Genomic DNA, 21924 nt, shown 5'->3' on the forward strand with positions numbered 1-21924 from the left:
CACTTTAGGGGATTTCTTCTTTCAGTTATTGTCCATAATTTTCTTGAGGACATGAGATGATAATTTTTAATGAACACATTTTTATAGGGAAATACCACAGGCACCCCCATTAAAGCTAAGAATAAGTCCAGGTTTTCTCTCCTCACAGTTATTATATCATTTTTCATCTGTTCAGTAATATAAAGTGAGAAATATGATATAAAATATTAGAAAGATATTGGAAAGAAAAGTCATTGATATCATTACTGCTCAGCAATATTCCAAAAGTTAACTGAATCTTAAAGACCTAAATAAATATTGAGATTTTTCATGTTCCTAGAAAGAATAATTCAGTGTGATCAAAACATCAATTCTTTTCTAGATTAATTAGACATTTAATACACTGTCCTCAAAATTTTAGTAGGTTTCTATGACCTCTGAAATTATTTTTTTAATTATTTTATTGTTGTTGATTACAGTTGTCTTCATTTTCCCCCACAAATCCCCCCACCCCAGCCAAATCCACCTCCCTCCCTTTCTTCCACCCTCTCCCTTGGTTTTGTCCATGCTCTGAAATTATTTTAATAATTATGTGGAAAATAGTTGTTGGAAAAAGAAAGCATTGTTTTTAATAAGAATATTGTGTAGTAGACCTCTTAACGGATATCAATATCTACTTACATGACCTAAAATAATGTAGTATTGGCTTAGGAATAACAAACCAATCAAAAGAAAAGAGTCTAGAAATAAGTACACAAGTATTTGGACTTTATCGTAAATATGACATATCAGATTAGGGAAGTAGGTTGCATTTTTGAAAAATGTGCTCAAAAACTTGGTTTTATCACAACAGAAAGCCCTTTGTAAAGTAGATTTAAATTCTTTACACATACGCACACACAAATGTACACATGCAAACACAAGAGGAGTGTAACTGATAATACATCTTTAGGAGGAAACTGTAACCATCCATAAAAGTGAGCATGTAAACAGCCTGCTGAACACAAAGTAATTTCTTGCAGGATGTCCGTAGCAGCACAGAGTAGCACGCAGGCTAAATGGGTCCATAACAGGTGGTACATCTGGACGTGGAATAACACACAGCAGGGAACCGGTGGGACTACAGAGACATGTGGCTACATGATTGAATCTTAGGAAGTCAACATTGTGGATAAAAGACTCAGAAAACTATGTACCATGTAGCATAATTTTTAAAAAGGTGAGGAATATGAAACTGTACATGCTATAACTTAAGGACACAGACATATGTAGTTAAACTACTTTTAACTATGATTAATAAAAAATTCAACATTGGGATTACCTCTGGAAAGAGGGAGAGGAATGGTATACACAGGTGATTTCAATATTGATCATTTTCTGGGTATAAATTGCATATATTATGGTATGCATGAAAAAATACATAATAAAATTTTTAAATAAGAAAAGTTCTAACTTTTTTTAGTTAGGAAAAAAACCCTTACAAAACATAGATGATGTTCCTACAGTACACTGAAAGCAATTCCATCTTCTTCCTAGTTTGTGATGTTCCAGAGGGACTATAAACTGAGAAAAAAAAATTTAAGATAAGATTGAAAAACAAAATTTTTTTTATATAAAAACAAATTATTAAGTCCATAATTTAAAATATTTAAGTTGAATGCAACTTTTAGTGAACACATTGCTGTGCAAAATAATACATTTCTTTATCCAATCTTCAGTATCATGAAGACAAAATAAGCTTCATCTACTCTCTGAAGAATGACAAAAATGCACATAATAACTAGTGCGGAAAAGCATGAAAATATGTTTACAACTCGGATTACTATGGTATTCTATATTCTAATATATTCTATATTCTAATTCTATATTTCATTGTCGACCATCCCATTTGGGTTCATCCCAAGCCGTGAGTATACCCAACATCCCATCTAACAGAACTGTTCTGTGATTGTGCATTTAACCAAATATGGTATCACCTCCCATCCAAACATCCTGAACTGCAAATGCACAGGCATCAAAATGAGAAACAGAAGTAATCTTGAAGACAAAATGCTTAAGGCAGCTGCAAAAACCTGTTGTATGCATACAATAACAAACATTAACATTTTGAAATAAACAAACTGACAGTAACCAGAGGGGATGGAGGAGAGGGATACTGGGGAAAAATAGGGGAAGGGCCATCAAGGAACATGTATGAAGGACACATGGACAAAGCCAAAGGGGTAGGTTCAAGTGTGGGAGATGGAGATGGGTGGGGCAGGGAAGCGTGGTGGGGTGAAAATGGAGACAACTGTACTTGAACAACAATAACAAATCAATAAATAAATAAAAACCACTGTTTTAACCTTAGAAATTTGTTCTAAACATTAGCCAAATTGCTTTCCCATTATTTTGGGTAAAAGCAAATTTTCAAAGGTAGCTTGTTTTTCACTTTTCAAAGGAAAAAAAAACTCTTCTAAAGCCCCATTTCAATATAAACCCTAGAGGACAAACTGACAGTGACCAGAGGGGAGGAGAAAGGGGGTTAACAGGGAAAAGAGGAAGGGCCGAGCCAAGAAACAAGAATAAGGGACTCATAGGCATGGACAATATGGGGGGCATTGATGGTGGGAGATCAGAGAGCGGGGGTTGGTATGAGGCAGGGGAAAGCAATGGGGAAAAAATCAGGACAACTATAACTGAACAATAAAAAATGTTACAAGGTGAACTTAGTTTATTTTTCCTAATAACAGGAAAAATACCTGTGCCTTTTTATTCATCCTTCAGAATTCCTGTATTAGATTGATTCTAACCTCAAAGGATAATTGTTCTACTTTTTGATACCGTTGTATGAATAAAGAAAAGCATCCCAAAAGAACTCATCGACTTGACTAAGTCATCGTTGTTAGAACGCACTGCCTGTTTGTGGCTTCAGAATGAGTAACAAGTGTATTCAACATGAATGACACATTCTCGTTCTATCCATAGCTAACTTCTTACACCAGAGTTTTTTCATAGCATTTGTCATTTCTGAATTTCTCAAAGTGTATATCAGAGGATTCAACATGGGAGTGATAACAGTATAAGCCACAGTTACGAATTTATCAATGGGGAAGTTAGAAACAGGTCTTATATACATAAAGATGCAGGGAACAAAGAATAGAACCACCACCGTGATGTGGGAACCGCAGGTAGACAGGGCTTTGCGCCTCCCTTCCCGACTGTGAGTTTTAAGGGAACTTAGGATGACTCCATAGGACATTAGTAGACAAGTAAAGATGACCGTACAGATTACTCCGCTATTGGCAATCACAGTGAGGCCTAAGAAGTAGGTGTCAGTGCAGGCAAGTTCTAATAGTGGGTACATGTCACAGACGAAGTGGTCGATGACATTGGGGCCACAAAAGGGGAGGCGGTACACAAAAAGAAGTTGGACCACAGAATGCACGAAACCTCCAGCCCAGGCCACCCCCAACAGCAGGATGCAAACCTGTCTATTCATGATGGTTATGTAATGCAGTGGCTTACAGATGGCCACATAGCGGTCATAGGCCATTGCCACCAGAAGGAAGATCTCAGCACCTCCAAAAAGGTGTTCCAGAAAGAGCTGTCCCATGCAAGCTGAGAAAGAAATTGTCTTTTGACCACAGAGTAAGTCTATGATCAATTTGGGTGAAATGACAGTGGAATACACTGCATCCATGAATGACAGATAGACAAGGAAGAGGTACATGGGGGAGCCCAGGGAGGGGCTGGCGAGAACAGTCACCACAATGAGCAGGTTGCCCACCATTGTCACAATGTAAGTGAGTAAAAATATGACAAATAATGCTTTTTGGCTCCCAGGATCCTGAGTGAGGCCCAGGAGGACAAATTCTGTCACATTGTTACTCTGTCCCATTGAGTCTTCTCTAAAGCCTGTTTCCGGAAAGAGAGGTCAGGAGAAGGGACCTGTAATGAAATCGTGAACACACTATGAATACATCTATTATGTTGTGGAGTGCATCTTCATTATTGTACCTTCTACAGGGGGTTACACACAATAAACATTTGGTGAAGACCTATGAGTTCTTCTTCCTAATAGCCTACGGCACCTTCCCTTGATGACCTCATTTCTCCTCACATGATTTTGTTCGGGCTACAAGTAAGAGGTTCTCTCTCTAAGTCTTAGTGGATTGTCGACAGAGAAAAGTATCAAAGGCCCAACAACCAGTCGTATCTTTAACAGAGCCCTATTTAAACTGTCAGTCCTGGGCACACAAGTCAGCAATGACTTACTCTCTGGTGGTGGTAAAAAAAAATCTCTAAATAAATTGGCAGGAAGTCAGTCCTCTGAGGTGGTAGTATCTGTGGTGAGAACCTTGATAATATAATTTATGTAGCACCAAAAATAATGTCTCCTTTGGAATAACTCACTTAATACTACACTAATTTGCTCTAGGTATTCAGTCCCTTATGTCTCTAAAGATGTTCAGTCTTCTTGGATTCTCATTAAATTTCCACAGACTGGACTGTATCCAACCATGACATTATTAGCACATTGTTCCCTATAGCAATTACTCAGTTGGACTCTGTGACTGTCAGCAATTTCTCTGTTTCTTTTGTTTTTACTATCAGCTTTTTAAGAAGTTGTAATTCTCTCCACGTAATCTTTGTCTATCGTACAACTCTTAACACAGAGACACTATTTAGGTTTTCACCAAATATTTTTGGACTTCACTGACTCATGACTATCATTAACTCTTACGTTACCAGCGGTGTTATTTTTTTCAAAACTCTAGGGGTGACCTAGGTACTGAGGAAGGAGAACACAGGCACTGAAAAGAGAGGTAGAAGGCAATGGGACATGGTTATGTTTATAATTCCTCCAAGGTACTGAGATTGCTCAGAAATGGAGTTTTGGTGCCCAGGTCCCAAAAATCAGCATACTCAAGGGAAGAGCCCAAGGTCAGTGTGAGAAGACATGGGGTTGAGTCATTTCTAAATGTATCTGCAAGTCTGTCTCAGTTTGCTCTTTGGAAGATAAAGGGCTGGAACCAGACAATCTCAGAAAGCTCGTCCAGTCTCACCTTCCATGGCACTCTTTGTGCAACCCTATCTTATATCCATTTACTGACTTTTCCGTGTTTTTATAATAAAATAGAAATGTCCAAGCCTATAACTGTTCCTTAAAAAATGCCACCCAGTGGTAAGTGGGATTTCACAATTACAGAGACCAAGTACTGATTACAAGTTATTCTTTTCAGTGTATACTTATTTAACACCCAAAAACCCCTTTGGGGGAGAGCATAGCACAGTGATGAATCACACGGACTCTGGAGACACATTGCCTGAGTTGAAATCCCAGCTTCGCCACTTACTACTATGTGACCTTGGGTAAATTAATAAACCTCTCTGTGCCCCAGTTGCATCCTTTTTAGAATGGGGAAACCAATAGAGCCTGCCTCTTGAGTTGTTGTTCTATTACAAGTAAATACCTAGAATACTGGCTGGCACCCAGTAAAGGTTCAATTAATGATAGCTGTCATTAATGTTCTTCAGTGCTCCAGTATGGGCATTGTATCACAAGGAATTGTCTGGACCTTTGTCAACATGGTAAGAATTATAGACATAGGCTAAGGATAAAAAGAATATTATAATTTGTAAACCCCTATTGAGGCATAGGATAAGATTGTAGGTCTCAGGAATTATCTATTTGATTATATACGAGCAGTAGTATTTACCTGTAATGGAATGTATTTTAACTAGAAGCAAGCATAATAACAGGGGAAAAGTGAGATCCATACATCCTAGGAAGAGCTAAATAGCATAAAATGTAAGGAAAAAAGGATCAACTCAGGGAGGAGAAATTATATTTAAGAAATAAATAGCCACAAGTAATAAGAATATTATATGATAATTAAGTGGGATGAGTCATCTTTTAAAAAATCTTCTTCAGAAAAATTTCCTTTCTTGAGGAAGTGTTAGCAGCCTGCTCCCCAGGGCTCCTCCAGGGTTTACTCGGGACGCATCTTAAGACGCTGTAAGAAATAAACACAGAGCACAGCTTAATAAAGAACAGCAAAGAAATTTTTCTAAAAATTGATTCCTCGGGTTCCCCTACAGCTCATGGTGAAGGACAAAATTAAATGAGAGAGAAGAATTGTACAACTATAGGTACAAACCTAAATTTTTTGCTTTTCATTGCAGAGGAAAATTACAAAATCACTGATGTTCAAAGATAGACAAGCTGATTCCATTCCCATAGATTTGGCAGGGGAGGGAGGGAGAATGTGCTGAAAGGTTGAGCCTGCTTTAGAAGCCAGCTGTGAGGACCAATCTACATGCCTCATTCACATTGCCGCTTCCAGGTTATTCAGAAGTCCGACCATTGTTGAAGCTGCAGGCTGATAACGGCACACCTATCCAAGAGCAGGAGGGTATAAGGTAGTCTCTATCCAATTCTCTTTGTCTCACTCCTTACTTCACGCGGGGTCTGTCTAGAGCCCTTACTCTCGTTAATCAACAATGTTAGCTTTCTCCAGAATAAATCTTCTACTAGCCAGTTAAACTATTTAGATGTAAAAGGTGGGCATATAATCGATTCTCTGTTGGGAAAGTCATCAAAGATCTGATACTATAAAAACTGACAGTATTATTAGACTTTCAACTTAAACCACTAAGTTAACACTTCTCTATTTAAAAAAAACATCATTTAACATAGTTTCTTAAGAGTATGGCTTGTTAAAAAGATAAATTAAAGTTCCACAGTAATAAAAATACCCTCTAAAGTACTTTAAAATTACAGTTTTATGACTCTATAAGTGATAATAAACAAATAAAGAAACCTGAACACAGGTTTCTTTTAAGCATGTACCAATATGGGTTGCTGTGCTAATTTTCCTTTATTAAATTTATTAGGAGGACATTAGTTAGTAAGATCATATGGGTTTCAAGTGTACATTTCTATGATACATGATTTGTATATTGCACTGTGTGCCCACCACCCACAGTCAAATCATCTTCCATCACTGTAGATTTGGCCCCCTCTATCCTTTATTACTAACACCTACATTCCCTCTGCTTACCACTGCACCGTTGTCTGTGTCTATGAATTTCAGTTCTGAAAATGTTCACACATATCAAGCTTCCATATCAGAAGCAAAACCCCACATGGGAGATGTGGTCAGTAATACTGCAATAACTAGGTGTGGGGCAGGGTGGGCGCTTGAAGTATCGAGAGAAACACACTGTGGAGTATATGATTGTGTGGCCACTGCCCTGTAGCCCTGAAACTAGTACAGAACAATATTGAATGTAAAGTATAATTTAAAAATTTTCAAATAAAAAATCCAAAATCTCATATCAAGCTTCAAGAATAGAATAGGAATTTGTTTCCCCCTATTTTAATACACTTGCTGTTACAATTTTAAATTCTCTCATTATTTTTTAATTAAATTGGGGGGTGACATAAGATATATATATGCACCCCTATATTCATTGCAGCCTTATTCATGGTGACCAAGACATGAAAACAACCAAAGTGTCCCTCGGTAGGTGACGGGGTAAAAGAGATGCGGCAGGTACACAAACACTCCTCCCGCCGTGAGAAAAGATGAAACCCCGCATTGCAACAACGTGATGCGCCGCGAGATTATACTAAGCAAAATAAGTCAGACAGGAAAAGTCAAGGACCACATGATTTCACTCATATGTGGGGAAGAACACTGAAAGCAACACATTAACCAGGAAGAAAAACAAAAACTCATAGGCACAGACAACAGTATGGTGGTTACCCCAGAGAAGGGGGGAGGGTAGTAAAGGGTAAAGGGGCTCAAATATACGGTGACGGAGGAAAAAGATCTGACTTCAGGTGGTAAACACACAATGCAATATACAGATGACGTATTGATGCAGATCCTGGCCCTCGGCGGGATCCGGTGTTGTGGCGGCAATAGACAAATTCACACACGGCCACTCTCTCAAGAGGAGAGCGCCTCGATCCTTGGCTTGACAGGCTTTTCTTGCTTTTCTGGGCACATTACATTGAGGATGATCCTCATTCACTATGCACAGGTTCGCTTTAGGTGGTTACAGAAAACAAAGAAGAGGGTGTTGCTAATCACATGAAAGAGGAAGGATATTTGCAAATGTAAAGGGAAAAGTGGTTAAAGCTGGTTACAATGGTCCTTGGAAGGTTCAGCATAGATTTTAGGAAGTTACTTTAAAGATATGCAGTAAACGTTTGCTGCCTCAATTCAGGGTGAGGGAGTTTTAGCAAAATGCAAGTCTCCAAGCAGCCTAGGTACAATGAGGGCCTGATTCCCCACGGGAGAACCTATCCATGGGTGTGGGTCCTCTGTGCTGGACCTCACTCCCCACTGGCCTTTCTGAGTGGGAGCTGGGCCCACACCACGCAGCGTGATCTCCTATACTGTATCATAAATTCTCTAATTTAAAGGTCTTAGAATAATTATAAATGTTAATTTACCATGAAAAATATAATAGCCCATGAACCGAGACTACGAACCCATAGTTTATTTAGAATGCATTCCATGTTTCTCTTTGTTATTTGGCAAAATAAACAATAAACACCTGTCAGGCTGTAATGCTAAAAACCAAACACATTTTGTATATTCTGGTTCATTTCCTTATTTTGCTAGCTTAATTTTCTTAATTCAGATTTCTTCCAATGAAAATATGTCTATTTATGACATTAGCAACATTTAAATATATTGTATGAATTTTGGTTGTTCTAAGAACTCACCTCAAGTCTTTCCCTTAGTCTTTCAAATCAGAGCTTCTTTCATCGGCGGTGACTGCGGATGCCTCCTGTATCTATGGGTGACCGTGGAACGCCGAGTACCGGATAGTGATCGGTAGGTGTAGAAATAGCTTCACGTGCCACACTTCCCGTGTTGCCACACAGACTCCCCATCACCTCAGTCTTTCAGACAAGGGTTGCAGTATCCCAGACAGATGTCTAGGATATAAGGACACTTAAATAAAACATAAACATTTACTTGCAAAATACTTGAACACTCTCACCTGCTGGGAAAATTTCTTCAAAGGAAAACAAAACTGCTGTGTTCTCGGGGCTATGTAAACACTGGCCAAATCTGTGGAAATTCACTTGGCCAAATCCATTATTTGCCAAAACAAAAACCCCAGAAATTCGAAACCACTGAAAGTTATCTGAATGCACTTCTCCTCAGTTGATGATGGTGAGGTAACCGAAAAGGACTTACCTATGAGGATTTAGGATAGCATTCATGTCTCTGGCCATTAATCTCTGTAGCTAACAAGACAAATGCTGGGATTTATCTTCCGCAAATTGACAATGCCTGGGCGTTCTCCTGGGTAGCAGGCTCTTCAGCCCTTCAGTCACTCAAACAGCGTATCCCCAGACACCTTTTCCCTAATTAAAAGTATGTCTCTCCCTCTCCCCAGCTTCGTCCCAGAAAATTGGGACCTTACTCAAGTTTCTACACGCAATGAGCAATATCTATGCTGAGGAAAATAAAACAAGAAAACATCTAGAGGATCAGATACCAATAGATACCAGTTGACAATAAACTTCAGCCTAGGCAGAAACTGAAGGTTCCAGAAATCTCTCAGGTATTTCTATCAGAAAAATAATTCTTCCACTTTTATGGGCAGACACAGCATCTCTGGCTTTTTATATCATTTGTTTTAAATGAAAGAGAATGTAAGGTCATTATAGATTCATTTACTTGAATATTTGGAACAAATTCAAATGAAGTAAGGACAGTTTTCTCCCCTAAAACAATCCTTAGAGAAAAGGATTTGGATCTTGCCAGTAAAGAATGACACAGAGACAAATAGATGGAAAGCCTGTACTTTGAAAAGAAAAGTTAAACAAAGTGAGTAAGAATTTATGGGTTTCGTTTTAGGAAATCTTTGGGTAAGGCAAACATTATTTAAGCCCAAATGAGGGGAGAGCCATTCTTGGGTCCCTTTATCCAGCCACATCCCTAGAAAAGGAGGTCCCTATTGCCATGGGTGTCCAACCTGCCACCCGTGGGCCACATGTAGCCCAGGATGGCTATGAATGTGGTCCAACACAAAATTGTAAATTCTTAAAACTTTTTTTTTTGCTCATCAGTTCGCATTAGTGTTTATGTATTTAATGTGTGCCCCAAGACAACTCTTCTTCTTCCAGGGTGACCCAGAGGTGCCAAAAGGTTGGACACCCCTGCTAGATGTTAGAGGCCCAGAGCTCAGAGGCAGAGAAGCAGGGACTTGGGGGATTTATTGAAGTTGGTGTTTCAACTATTAAAAGGACAAGTAATCACAGTTGTGTAGTTCTGAAGGTCTGAATCCATGTCAGCTGAATCATAGTGATTTCTAGTCCATTAATTCAGTTCTTTATTTTCAGTCTAGTATCAAGTGAGTAACTTTCTACAAGAAAGGAATTATTTTCCAACAAGAGCCTGCCTCTACATCCAGTCTGTGAGGGCTTCCACTGTGATTTCCCTAGAATGGTTTACTCTGGCCTCTACTGAGCATCTCCACGTCCACCTATATTGTCATAAGGGCCTTAGATAAGGAGGCATTAAATACCTATCTGGACCAGCTGAAGATTTTAATTATGTGCTAAGCCCACCTTTTAAAACCTGGTGGTTTCCAGCTTAACAAAGAAATGGATGAAATCTAGCAAGCCCAAATGTTATACACATTACTTCTAAGATTTAAAGGGTACATCTAAGCACTGTTCTTCTCTTCAAGTTAAGTGGCAAAAGATGGAGAAGATATCCTTAATTTAGAAGAACTAACTGATATGACAAGATTACTCTGGACTAAATTAGGACTCAGAACTGGAGAACAAATACATGCATAGATTCAATTCTCCACATTCCTTCCAGCTGAATGCAAAGAACTACTAATGCTTTCTGTTTATCTGAATGATAGATATTTGCTAGATCCAATCATGATTACAATGGTCCAGAAGCTGGATTTATATGCTCCAATAAGAATGATACACTGCAAATATTAACTGATACAGATGTTGCCTCAAAATATGCAATAATCCACAGTAATTCTCTATAAGCCGTATCTATTGTCATGTTTGGGAAGGAAATTTAGATGTGAACATACTCTAAATAAGTTACGCTGTTACACTGATAACATCATAAGAGTTTCTTAAAGGAAAAAGTTTGGGAGGACGTGGGAGCTATGGTAAACATTATTAGTCAATTATGACTGCTCAATCTAGCCAAAATACCAACCCTACCCCAACCTGGTAAATATATGGGAATAACAGGGTCCGTGACCATTACAGAATTCTACAAATCCTACCTAATCCATTACTATCTCTATCACATCCAAGTATATAACAAGAAAGAAGGAACGCTGACTCCAGGGGATTTAAATGGGAAGTTATTCATGCAATGCCATTGGAACCCCATAACGCTAGTGCTCAGACGTTCTCGGAAGTCTCTACTATATGAATATTTGAAGCCTGGAGACTTTAGCAGAAGCCTAATCCCAACATCCTGTTTTGAAAACTTGAATTGGAGATTCAGTAATTCCCTAATGCAGTGATCAGATGCAGCTCATAGGAAAGACAACTACTGGAGGTCATTGGATTTTCATAGTGAAACAATTTAATGGCATCACAAGTGCCCTTTATGTCATAAGTAATGTCAGAAGGTCATTCCCAAGAGCATGAAGTAGCATAATAAAGCCCCCTAAGGAAATGGAAACAGTTTATATAGAAATATGTTATGGGAGGACATAATAAAGATAATATTTTTAAAAATCAATAAAATAGAAACAAGGACAGCAAAACAGCCAAAAGTTGGTACCTATAGAGAAAAGAGAGAAAATCCAAATTATTAATATCAGAAATAAAAGCAGATGAACATCATACAGATCCCTCATACAGGGTAAAGGGGGCCAAAAACATGGCGACAAAGGATTTGACTTTAGCCCTGATTGGTGCGTCTCAGTGGGCTGGGTGTCATCCCACAAAATAAAAGTTCACCAGTTCTATTCTCAGTCAGGGCACATGCCTGGGTTGTGGACCAGGTCTCTGGCTGGGGAGGTGTGGGAGGCAACTGATTGATGTTGCCCTCCCTCTCCTTCTTTCTCCATTCCCCTCTAACTAACAATACATTTATGAAATCTATATTTTAAAAAAAGATTTGACTTGGGTAGTGAGCCCACAAAGCAATATACAGAACATGTATCATAGAAATGTACACTTGAAACCTATATAATCTTATTAAACAATGTCACCCCAATAAACTTAATTTTTAAAAAGAAAAGAAAGTGTAGAATAAAATAGGATCATCAAAATCAGCCCATTCTGTGTAAAGGAGACTGGAACCATTTCCCCCAGTACCTCAGGGAAACGACAAGGACACTTAGAGGCTACTGTGGACTATGGATTGAAAACAAAATCTTCCATGTGAAGTCAAAAATAAAATTAAAAAATAAAAATAAAATAAAAAGAGTAATCAATGGTAGTTATGAAAAATGTTAAGTCAGTGAATTTGATAACTTATACGAGATGGGTAAAGTATAGGAAAAACACAACCTGCTAAAATGACTCAAAGAAATTGATAAGCTAAGTACTCCTCTGTCTGTAAGAAATGAACCGTCCTTTTCTGTAGACATGATTACGTCATAGGAAACACTAAGAAACCTTTAGAGATTACTAGAAATAGTAAGTGAATTTAGCAAGTTTGTAAAATTCAAGGTCCAAAAAATTATTCAATTGCACTTCTATATGTTAGCATCAACAACAATCAGAAAATAAAAACAACTTAAGCACCTTTTACAATAGCATCTGAAAATGTAAGTACTTAGGAAAAGATGACCAAGATCCCTAGACTAAAAACTACAAATCTTCTCAGAATTAAGTTTTTAAACACCTAAATAATTAGATATATCATGTTCAGGAATTAGAAAACTCAAAATTGTTAAGATGTTACTCACTCCAAAATGATCTATAGATTCAACTCAATCAGCATAAAGCTAAGAGCATGCTGTTTTGGAGATGTGAACAACGGTATTTCCCCAAAACGAATACTATCTCTCATCCACGTGCTGTTCTGCAATGGGACCTGGCCACACCCTCGTAAATAGCACTGCTATGAACATAGACATCAGATTCTCAACATCACTAGCCATCAGAGATGCAAATTCAAACCACAATGAGATATCACCTCACACCTGTCAGAACGGCCATCATTAATAAATCAACAAACAAGTGCTGGGGGGTTGTAGAGAAAAGGGAACCCTAGTAGACTGTTGGTGGGAATGCAGACTGGTGCAGCCTCTGTAGAAAACAGTAGGGAATTTCCTCAGAAAACTAAAAATAGAACTGCCTTTTTTTTTTTATTGTTGTTCAGTTTTGACCCAGAAAAAAAAAGAAGGAACTCCTACCCTTCCTGACAGCATGGATGGAACTGGAGAGCACTATGCTAAGTGAAGTAAGGCAGGTGGTGAAAGACAAACACCATATGATCTCACCTATAAGAGGAACCTAATGAACAAAATACACTAACAAGCAAAATAGAACCAGAGGCATGGAAACATGGAACAGACTGAAGGTGACCAGAGGACAGGCCAGAGGGGGATAATGGTGAAAACAAGGGAAGGTACTAGTAAGGAACATGTATGAATGACCCACAGACATGGACAACAGGGTGGGGAATGACTGTGGGAGTGGGAGACAGGGGGTGGGCTGGGTGGAGGAGGGCAAAAAGGAAAAAATTGGGCCAACTAATAGAATAACAATAAAATATTTTTTCATTGATATTCAGGTCCTTTGTCTATTTTTTACCTGGTTATTTGGGGGATTTTGCTACTGAGTTATAGAAGTTCCTCATCTAATTTGGATATTAACCCCTAGTGAAATATATGATTTGCAAATATTTTCTCCCATTCCGTGGGGTGCCTTTTCATTTGGTTGGTTGTTTCCTGTGATGTGCCATGCAGTCTGGATTTCGAACTTGAGACCCTGCACTTCAAGCTGATGTCAGGATGGGATGAGATCTTAACTGGCCTGACAGCTTCTGCTGCCTCCCTCTGGGAGCCCTGAGTTGCCATTTAACAAGCCTGACAATGTCACTGGAGAGACTTTGTCTATATAGTCCTTTATGTACATGGGGGGAAAAAAAAAAAGGACTCAGAACAGCCTAATATCCTAGCCATCCTGCTAGGCACCATTCATATGAACAAAGTCATCTTGGACCCTCCTTAAATGCCCAGCAATCAGCTGAACACTAGAGAGTGACCTCAGTCCACACCAAAAGAATTGTTCAGTCAGGTTTTCCCTGAACTAACAGAAGGAGGATGAGGAGGATGAGGAGAAACAGCCCTCAAATTGAACCTTGTAGATGTATAAAACTTGACATAGTAAATAGAAAGTTTTTAATTATTAATGAAATTAATCATAAAACAAATTATTTTACCTATTTGGGAGAAATAAGCTTAGATATTTTTTCATCATAAAATAAATTCTATATGGGTTAAAAAAATTGTGAAAGTCATTTAAAAACAAAGCTGTTATAATTGATAAAATCTTTTAAGAAGAAAATGGAATTTTCCAAGAGTGAAGTGATAGAAGAAATCAAAAAGTGAAAGAATATTAAAATATAACATATTTATGTAAGAACGCCCATAATTATAGCATAAATAAGGGAAATATTTGTAGCAAATATCAAAGAACAAATATTTGTAGCAAATATGCACATGAATTTAATCTAGAAAGAGTTCATCAAAATTCATCAAATTCTCATTCCATTAGATGGAGAATTCAAGATAAAAGTAAATGATGAACAGAGAGTACAGACAGTGAAGTCGCTTTCCCTGACTTCACAGAGACTACTGAATGCAGACAATTAACCAAGCTTTTATCTTTTATGTTTTTTTTAATTTTTATTGTTATTCAATTATAGTTCTCTGCCTTTTCTCCCCATCCCTCCACCCCACCCCAGCAGAACCCACCTCCCTCCCCCACCTCCACCCTCCTCCTTGATTTTGTCCATGTGCCCTTTATAGTAGTTCCTGTAATCCCCTCTCCCCACTGTCCCTTCCCCACTCCCCCCTGCCCATTGTTAGATTGTTCTTAACTTCAATGTCTCAGGTTATATTTTGTTTGCCAAGCTTTTATCTTATCACATGAAGTAACTATACAAATTTAAAAATTAACTAAATGCCTGTCTTAGTTCTTTGTGGCTACCATGACAGAATACCATCAACTGGATGGTAGACAACAAACTGTTATTTCTCACAGTCCTAGAAACTGAGAAGACCAAGGTGAAGGTGCTGGCAGCTGCAGTGTTGGTGAGGGCCTGCTTGCTTCCTAGTTCACAGGCAGCCATCTTCCCTGGGTCCTCACCTGGCATAAAGGACAAGAGAGCTCTCTATGGTCTCTGTAATAAGGACACTAATCCTATTCATAAGGACTCCACGTTCATGACCAAATCACTTCCCAAAGGCCCCACCTCCAAATACAACCACACTTAAAAAAAGATTTAAGTCATGAATTGGGCGGGGGGGGGGGGGGGGTAGATGTGGAAAGCATACATTAACTCTATAAAAATGTATAAAATTGGAAGAATTAATTATATAAATTCTGATGAAATCAAGTGCTTGATATTTTTTAATTTTATTTTTTTATTTTATTTTATTATTGTTCAAGTACAGTTGTCTGCCTTCACCCCCCCCCCACTCTCCCCCATCCCAGCCATACCCACCTCCCTCCCCTGCCTGATTCCACCCCACCCTTGGTTTTGTCCATGTGCCCATATTAGTTGCTCCTGAAAACCCTTCTCCCCTTTCCTCCCAATTATCCCCTTCCACCCACCTCTGGTTACTATCAGACTGTTCTTAATTTCAATGTCTCTGGTTATATTTTGCTTGCTTCTTTGTTTTGTTATTAGGTTCCACCTAAAGGTGAGATCTTATTTCATGATAGTGAAAAGTTTGGGAAGAATTTAAGACGATATAAGAAACCTCCATGAAATAAGAACAGGGGTATAACTCAAGATACAAGGCTTCAATACAGTGTGATTTACCCTAGAAAAGGACCCATTGCCTCCTCACCTTAGCCCCTTATATAAATCCAGAATGAATACAGAGGCAGAATCATGGGTTTCTTTGACCACTTCTTTCCTACCATCTCAGAGACAAATAATATTTTGTTTCTAGCCTGGTTCATACAGAGAATGTTATGACTGAGGTCTTTGTCAAATAAAACAATATATTCTGACCTCTTTATTACCTAATAACATACATTCCATAAATAAAAGGGTAGGAATAACATATATTGTAAGCATCTTTCTTAACAATGGTATCACCCAAAATATCTGGTCAAGTTTGCATTGTATATTTGAAGCTCATTGATTAAAGATTATTCTAATTATATATTGTATATAATGCAGAGCCTGGGTCCCTGGAGAAGGCTATGAAACACTACAAACAAAAAGGCAATGGAATATTGAAAAATGCAGGGGGGTTATCAGATATTCTAAGTTATCTGGAAAAATTAACAGATCCTCTTCATGAAAATATAATCCACATGAGTAGATAATAAGATTTTCCAACCAGGAAAATATGTAAGATTTAGTTATTTTTCTACATATCTGCCTTGTTCATTCAAATTATTTTTATATACAGGATCTAGCACAAATAATGCTCCTTTTTTATTATAAAACCTTTTTTTTACAAAATCATAAACATGTCATTCTGTAACATAGCAATATCACACTCAAGCACACCATATGACATTGTAGGTGAAATGTTCAAATTAAAACTATAAATTATTACTTCCATATTATTACCCTACCAACCACACTCAAGTAGGTGTTACTTCTGCCAGACACTGTATAAAACTTAGCCCCCCTATATTAATGTTAAACTCTGAAGCATCATTCTTCTTCAACCTTCCCATGCTAAGCAATATAAAAAATATATACTTAAGGTATTTTGTAGACACAAAAATAACATACATACTTCAAATATTAATATGGGCTATCTTATTACAGGGAGAAGTGAACCAAGTTCTTATGTCTTATTTCTTATTTTATTTTCTTAAATCTGTAATGAGCATATTAATTCTGAAAAAGATTACATTATTTAAGAGAAAACATCAAAAAATCTTCCACTAACTGAAATGAATTTACAGTATTAATTCCAACAAACTCATCACATAGAACATAAATCTATAGTCTTAACAGAAATATTTTATACATAAAAATTGAACATATAATTTTCTAAGAAATTATGAAAATCTTAAAAATATTTTTTGACCATCAAAAATATTCACCTAATAAATGTTTTTCATCATGTCCAAGTTTTAAACCTGAGGAAGAGTTTACTCTAGTTAAATAACCACACGTGGTTTTCCTGGAAGGATCAGTTCTTCATTAAAAATCGGTGACACATTTATCTGCTTCCTCATTTTCTTTTTCTGGTCCAGAGCTTTTTCATGGCACTTTTCATTTCTCCATTTCTCAGAGTATAGATTAAAGGGTTTAACATAGGGGTGATAACAGTGTAGAATACGGTCAGGGATTTATCAATGGGTAAGGTAGAAGAAGGTCTCACATATATAAAAATACAAGGGACAAAGAAGAGGACCACCACAGTAACATGGGAGCCACAGGTAGATAAGGCTTTGCGCCTCCCTTCCTGACTGCGATTCCTCAGGGAATACAGAATGGCCCCATAGGAGATGAGTAATAGCACAAAGATGACCACACAGATGCCTCCATCATTGGCAACCATAGTGAGGCCAATGAAGTAAGTGTCAGTGCAGGCAAGTTTTAATAAGGGGAACATGTCACACATGAAGTGGTCAATGACATTGGGACCACAGAAGGGAAGGTTGTAGACAAAGAGAAGTTGAACTACAGCATGTAAGAAACCTCCAAGCCAGGCCAACAGCAGCAGCAGAACACACGCTCGTTGGTTCATGATGATCAAATAATGCAAGGGTTTGCAGATGGCCACGTAGCGGTCATAGGCCATGACCGCCAGGAGTAAAATCTCAGCACCACCAAATAAGTGCTCCAGGAAAAGCTGGCTCAGGCAACCTTGGAAGGAAATGGTTTTCTTCTCATGGAGGAAGTCTATAATCATATTTGGGGTAACTATTGTAGAATAAATAGCATCTATAAATGACAAGTAGCCAAGAAAGAAGTACATTGGGACACCCAGGGTTGAGCTGACCACGACAGTCACAGCGATGAGTAGGTTGCCTGCCAGTGTCACGATGTAGATGAACAAAAACACAACGAACAATATTTTCTGACCCTGGAGGCTCTGAGTGAGCCCCAAGAGGACAAACTCAGTCACATTGTTCCTTTTTTCCATAGGTCTTTCTGTACGTCGTATTGCAGAGTTCAGGACAAAATTACCTGTAAATATAATTATTACCCGTGACTTCCTGAAGTCTTAAGATAATTTGTCCATTCATTCAGCAAAGAGGCATTATGACTTATTATGTTGCAGTAATTTCAGAGATTATAAGAATTTCCAGTTGATTAACACATGGTCCCTAACCTCAGCAATCTTACAGGCTAGTGGAGAGGCAAGTACTAGGGGCATATGTGGGAAAAGAAGGCATTATAAAATAAGTGGGTTTCCGCTGCAAGCTAATGAAAGTAAACATATAGCTTATACCTTATACAAAAATAAAAACTGATTGAAGGTTTAATGAAAAACTAAAGCAAGATTTACTTAATGTTTACTTTCTAGTAATAAAAGAGATGACTTTCTACACTCTAGAGGTGGGAGAATCTTCTTAACTTATCATTGAAATCCCAAGCAGACAATATCAAATTGTTTTAAGGATTTAGGAATAGATACCATAAAGTCAATACAAAAGTATTTTGGGAAAAAGATGGATATTTTAGACTACATATAGAATTAATATCTAAAATAGACAAAGGGCACTAAGTAATTAACAAATGAAAGAACAAACCAATAGCAGAGTGGGTAAATCACATAAACAGGCAAATAAAGGAAGAATAAATAGAAGTGGCAAAAAGCATATAAGATGCTGAAACTCACCTGCAAACAGAAAAATCAAACTGAAGAGCTTTCTTACTGCAGTATTACCTTGGAGTTTTGAAAGTCTGTCAAGTTCTACAGATGCTACAGTCTCCTCTCATTTTTAATCGATTAACAAACAATGCCTAGCAAACATATAAATTTAATCTGTCATGAGATTGAAAATATCTGCCTAGTAAAATATGCCCAAATATTTATACTTAAAATTAGTTTCCAAGAATACTGAAGTGCATGATTTTCTAACCACTTTGCTGTACATCTGAAGCTAATACAGAATAATACTGAATGTAAAATGTAATTGAAAAATTAAAATTAAAAAAAGAATACTGAGCTTAAAAAGGTAACTTTATCATGGATCTTTATCATATGAAAATATCCAAAAGACTATTACAGAATTGAATTAAGCCCCACACATTTTAGTAATCAAATGGACATGGCTGAATATGAGAATTGCATAGGAGAAGTTTTAAAAGACTGTGAATTTTCACACCGCCAAAGCCTAGTTCAGAATCGTACGTATAAATGCACTTCCTGCGTTACCTTTATAACGAGAGAGCCATTCAATTCACGCTCTGGGCTGTGGTGCCTCTCCCTGTCCTTTGCCCACTGATGCTGTTTCTATGGACACAGAGAGCAGGATAACACATACAGCATCACTGGACATCAAACTTCCCATGTGACCAACACTGGCTGTGCTTAAAGGAAGTCTGATTCATCTGTCCTTCATAAAAATACTACCTTTCAAATTGTTGGGCATTTCAAAATGAATAGGAATGTCCTGTAACCTAAATAACTCTGAATCTTTTTTTATTGTTGTTCAATTACAGTTGTCCCCATTTTCCCCCCATTGCTCTCCTCTGACCTTACCCGCCCCCACCTCCCACAGTCAATCCCCACCCACCCCTTTGTCTCTGTCCTTGGGTCCTTTATACATGTTCCTTGATGACCCTTCCCCTTCTTTCCCCCATTATCTGGCCCCCTCCCCTCTGGTTACCTTAACTGTGAACAGAGACCCAAAATAGTCATTGCCAGAATGTATCCTCTAAAAATCAAATGGGAAATCAACATCTTGATGAGAGAGAAAATTGTATATGAATTATTTAGATAATATTGTCCAGTTTGTGTTTTACAGCAATAATAGTGAAATAGCCTTTACAACATCATGATTCCTAGTCGGTTATACCGGTCTGTCTTCACACAGCATTGTTAAACTTTGGGTTGCCGGAGGGATGGAGAACAATTTCATGTATATAGTTTATGTTTTGAGTCCATCATTTCAATTCCTGAAAAATCTGGTCACATGAGTACAGATACAGATGAACACTCTCTGAGGTAAGGACAAAGCAGGAATGTTGAGACCTACCAGTTTCATGATTGACTTATTTTTATATCCACATCTATTAATATAGATAACAATATAGGTGCTATTCATTTTGTTCTTTATAATTTCTAGCTTGTTTTTAATTTTCTATAACAAAATGTATAACTTTTAAAATAAGAAGAGAAAAATATTATGCCTCAAGTTCTAAGAGCCAGGCGATGATGTGCACACCTATGTGGCACATTCACAAATACCCAAAGATGCGTGTATTTTACCCCAAGATTGCTGGATATATTTACGAGTGGAAAATGCAGTTTGTTCTATTAATCTAAGTCATTCAGAAAGACTCAAAGACACATAAATATGCTTTCATGAGCCACACTGTCCCCTGCTTGCCTGTCTGGAAGCTTCTCTGCTTCCTCAAGACCAAAAAATGGCATTGCTACCTCCTTCCAACCTCCGAGGCTGTGGTGACGGTCTGTTACAGCACTTGACACCTTGTCGCACACTCGTCTCACCTTATTCATTTCCGTGTCCTCGGTCCTGGCCTAAATACTACTAATAATAGTCACTCATCACACATTTAGTGAGAGGAAAAGAAGGGGAAAGGAGGCAAAAGAGAATAAACTGTGAAAGAGAACATAAAAGAGAAATGGAAAAGTAGAAATGCATTAAAGAGCAAAGAAAGAGAACTGACTTAAAACCCAAAGACTTACTTTGGGAGTCTGGGATCTACCCCTTATTACCTATAACATTAATTTATCTTTCTATGTGTATGTCAATTTTTCACCTATTAAAAGGAGGGATAAATGTGCTACATTTAGGACTCTTGTGAAAATTAAATCACTTTAAACTTAACTGTTACTCTTGTTGTCATATGAGTTTACTATTCCCATGCAAGTATCATTAAGAAAAGTTTCAAAACTTCCTCTTAAGGCAAAGGTTCTGAAAAGTGACTCTAACCAAGTGAGGAGAAAAGGAGGACATGGGAAATGAGAATAAGTGTCAAAAAGGCCAGCAGATTAAAAAAAATAATCAAGCTATTAAAAATATTTATCATAAAGACTGACTTATTGTTTAGTTTGCTTATTTGTTTTGTGGGACTTATTGCCTACACACTCCATTAACTCATTTGCTAAAGACATATTCCAATGCATGGAAAACTTATTCCTTCTAATCTTGACTCCATGACTGAGGGTAGAGTTCTCCAGGAGACAGGAAACTTAGTTTAAACCCAGGTCATTACTCAAATCAATGCTTTGTAGTACGTTGTGCCTCACTAGTTTTATGATTTATTTATTTTTATATCCACAATGCTGGCCAGTATTAGATGTTATAAAGCAATTGTTGAGAGTGAGAAAGGGGATGTGAAAAGAGAGGAAAGGAGAGGAGAGGAGAGGGGGTGAGAGAGGAGAGAAAAGAAAGTGAGCCAAAGAGAGGAAAAGAGAAAAAAAGGGGGAAGAGAAAAATGACTCTTTCTTAGTCATCTAAGAAAAAATGTTTAAGTAGGTGTGTCATACTATTTCCAACAAGTGTTGCACCTGAAATCCAAACTTTCTATCAAACTCATTTGTTGATTATGACTATTAGGATAAACAGCAGGGGACAAATAAATA

At 37.7% G+C, this 21924-nt stretch overlaps 2 protein-coding genes across 3 annotated transcripts; both read right to left on the reverse strand.

Moving 5' to 3' along the window:
- Positions 1-2488: 2488 nt before the first annotated feature.
- Positions 2489-9272, reverse strand: LOC112302666 (olfactory receptor 4A5-like). Its single transcript, XM_024558224.3, has 4 exons — positions 9186-9272; positions 8705-8936; positions 5682-5978; positions 2489-3909 (listed from the first exon to the last, which is right to left on the reverse strand). Exon 4 carries the CDS (start codon positions 3857-3859, stop codon positions 2912-2914), a length of 948 nt encoding a protein of 315 aa, XP_024413992.2. The 5' UTR covers positions 3860-3909; positions 5682-5978; positions 8705-8936; positions 9186-9272; the 3' UTR covers positions 2489-2911.
- Positions 9273-15881: 6609 nt separating this feature from the next.
- On the reverse strand, positions 15882-19606 carry LOC112302668 (olfactory receptor 4A15). 2 transcript variants are annotated; one of them, XM_045193587.2, is made up of 3 exons: positions 19528-19606; positions 18988-19112; positions 15882-18332 (listed from the first exon to the last, which is right to left on the reverse strand). In XM_045193587.2, exon 3 carries the CDS (start codon positions 18286-18288, stop codon positions 17371-17373), a length of 918 nt encoding a protein of 305 aa, XP_045049522.2. In that variant the 5' UTR covers positions 18289-18332; positions 18988-19112; positions 19528-19606; the 3' UTR covers positions 15882-17370. The 2 variants fall into 2 exon arrangements, with proteins under 2 accessions (XP_045049522.2, XP_024413995.2); XM_024558227.4 differs by lacking the exon at positions 18988-19112 and having other exon boundaries at positions 19528-19594.
- Between the last annotated feature and the right edge of the window lie 2318 nt (positions 19607-21924).

This window comes from Desmodus rotundus, chromosome 5 (genome assembly GCF_022682495.2).
Source record: "Desmodus rotundus isolate HL8 chromosome 5, HLdesRot8A.1, whole genome shotgun sequence".
Taxonomy (NCBI): Eukaryota; Metazoa; Chordata; class Mammalia; order Chiroptera; family Phyllostomidae; genus Desmodus; species Desmodus rotundus.

Coding starts and splice junctions, on each gene's coding strand:
- LOC112302666 (XM_024558224.3), bottom strand. CDS start 3,859: ATGGGACAGAGTAACAATGTGACAGAATTTGTCCTCCTGGGCCTCACT.
- LOC112302668 (XM_045193587.2), bottom strand. CDS start 18,288: ATGGAAAAAAGGAACAATGTGACTGAGTTTGTCCTCTTGGGGCTCACT.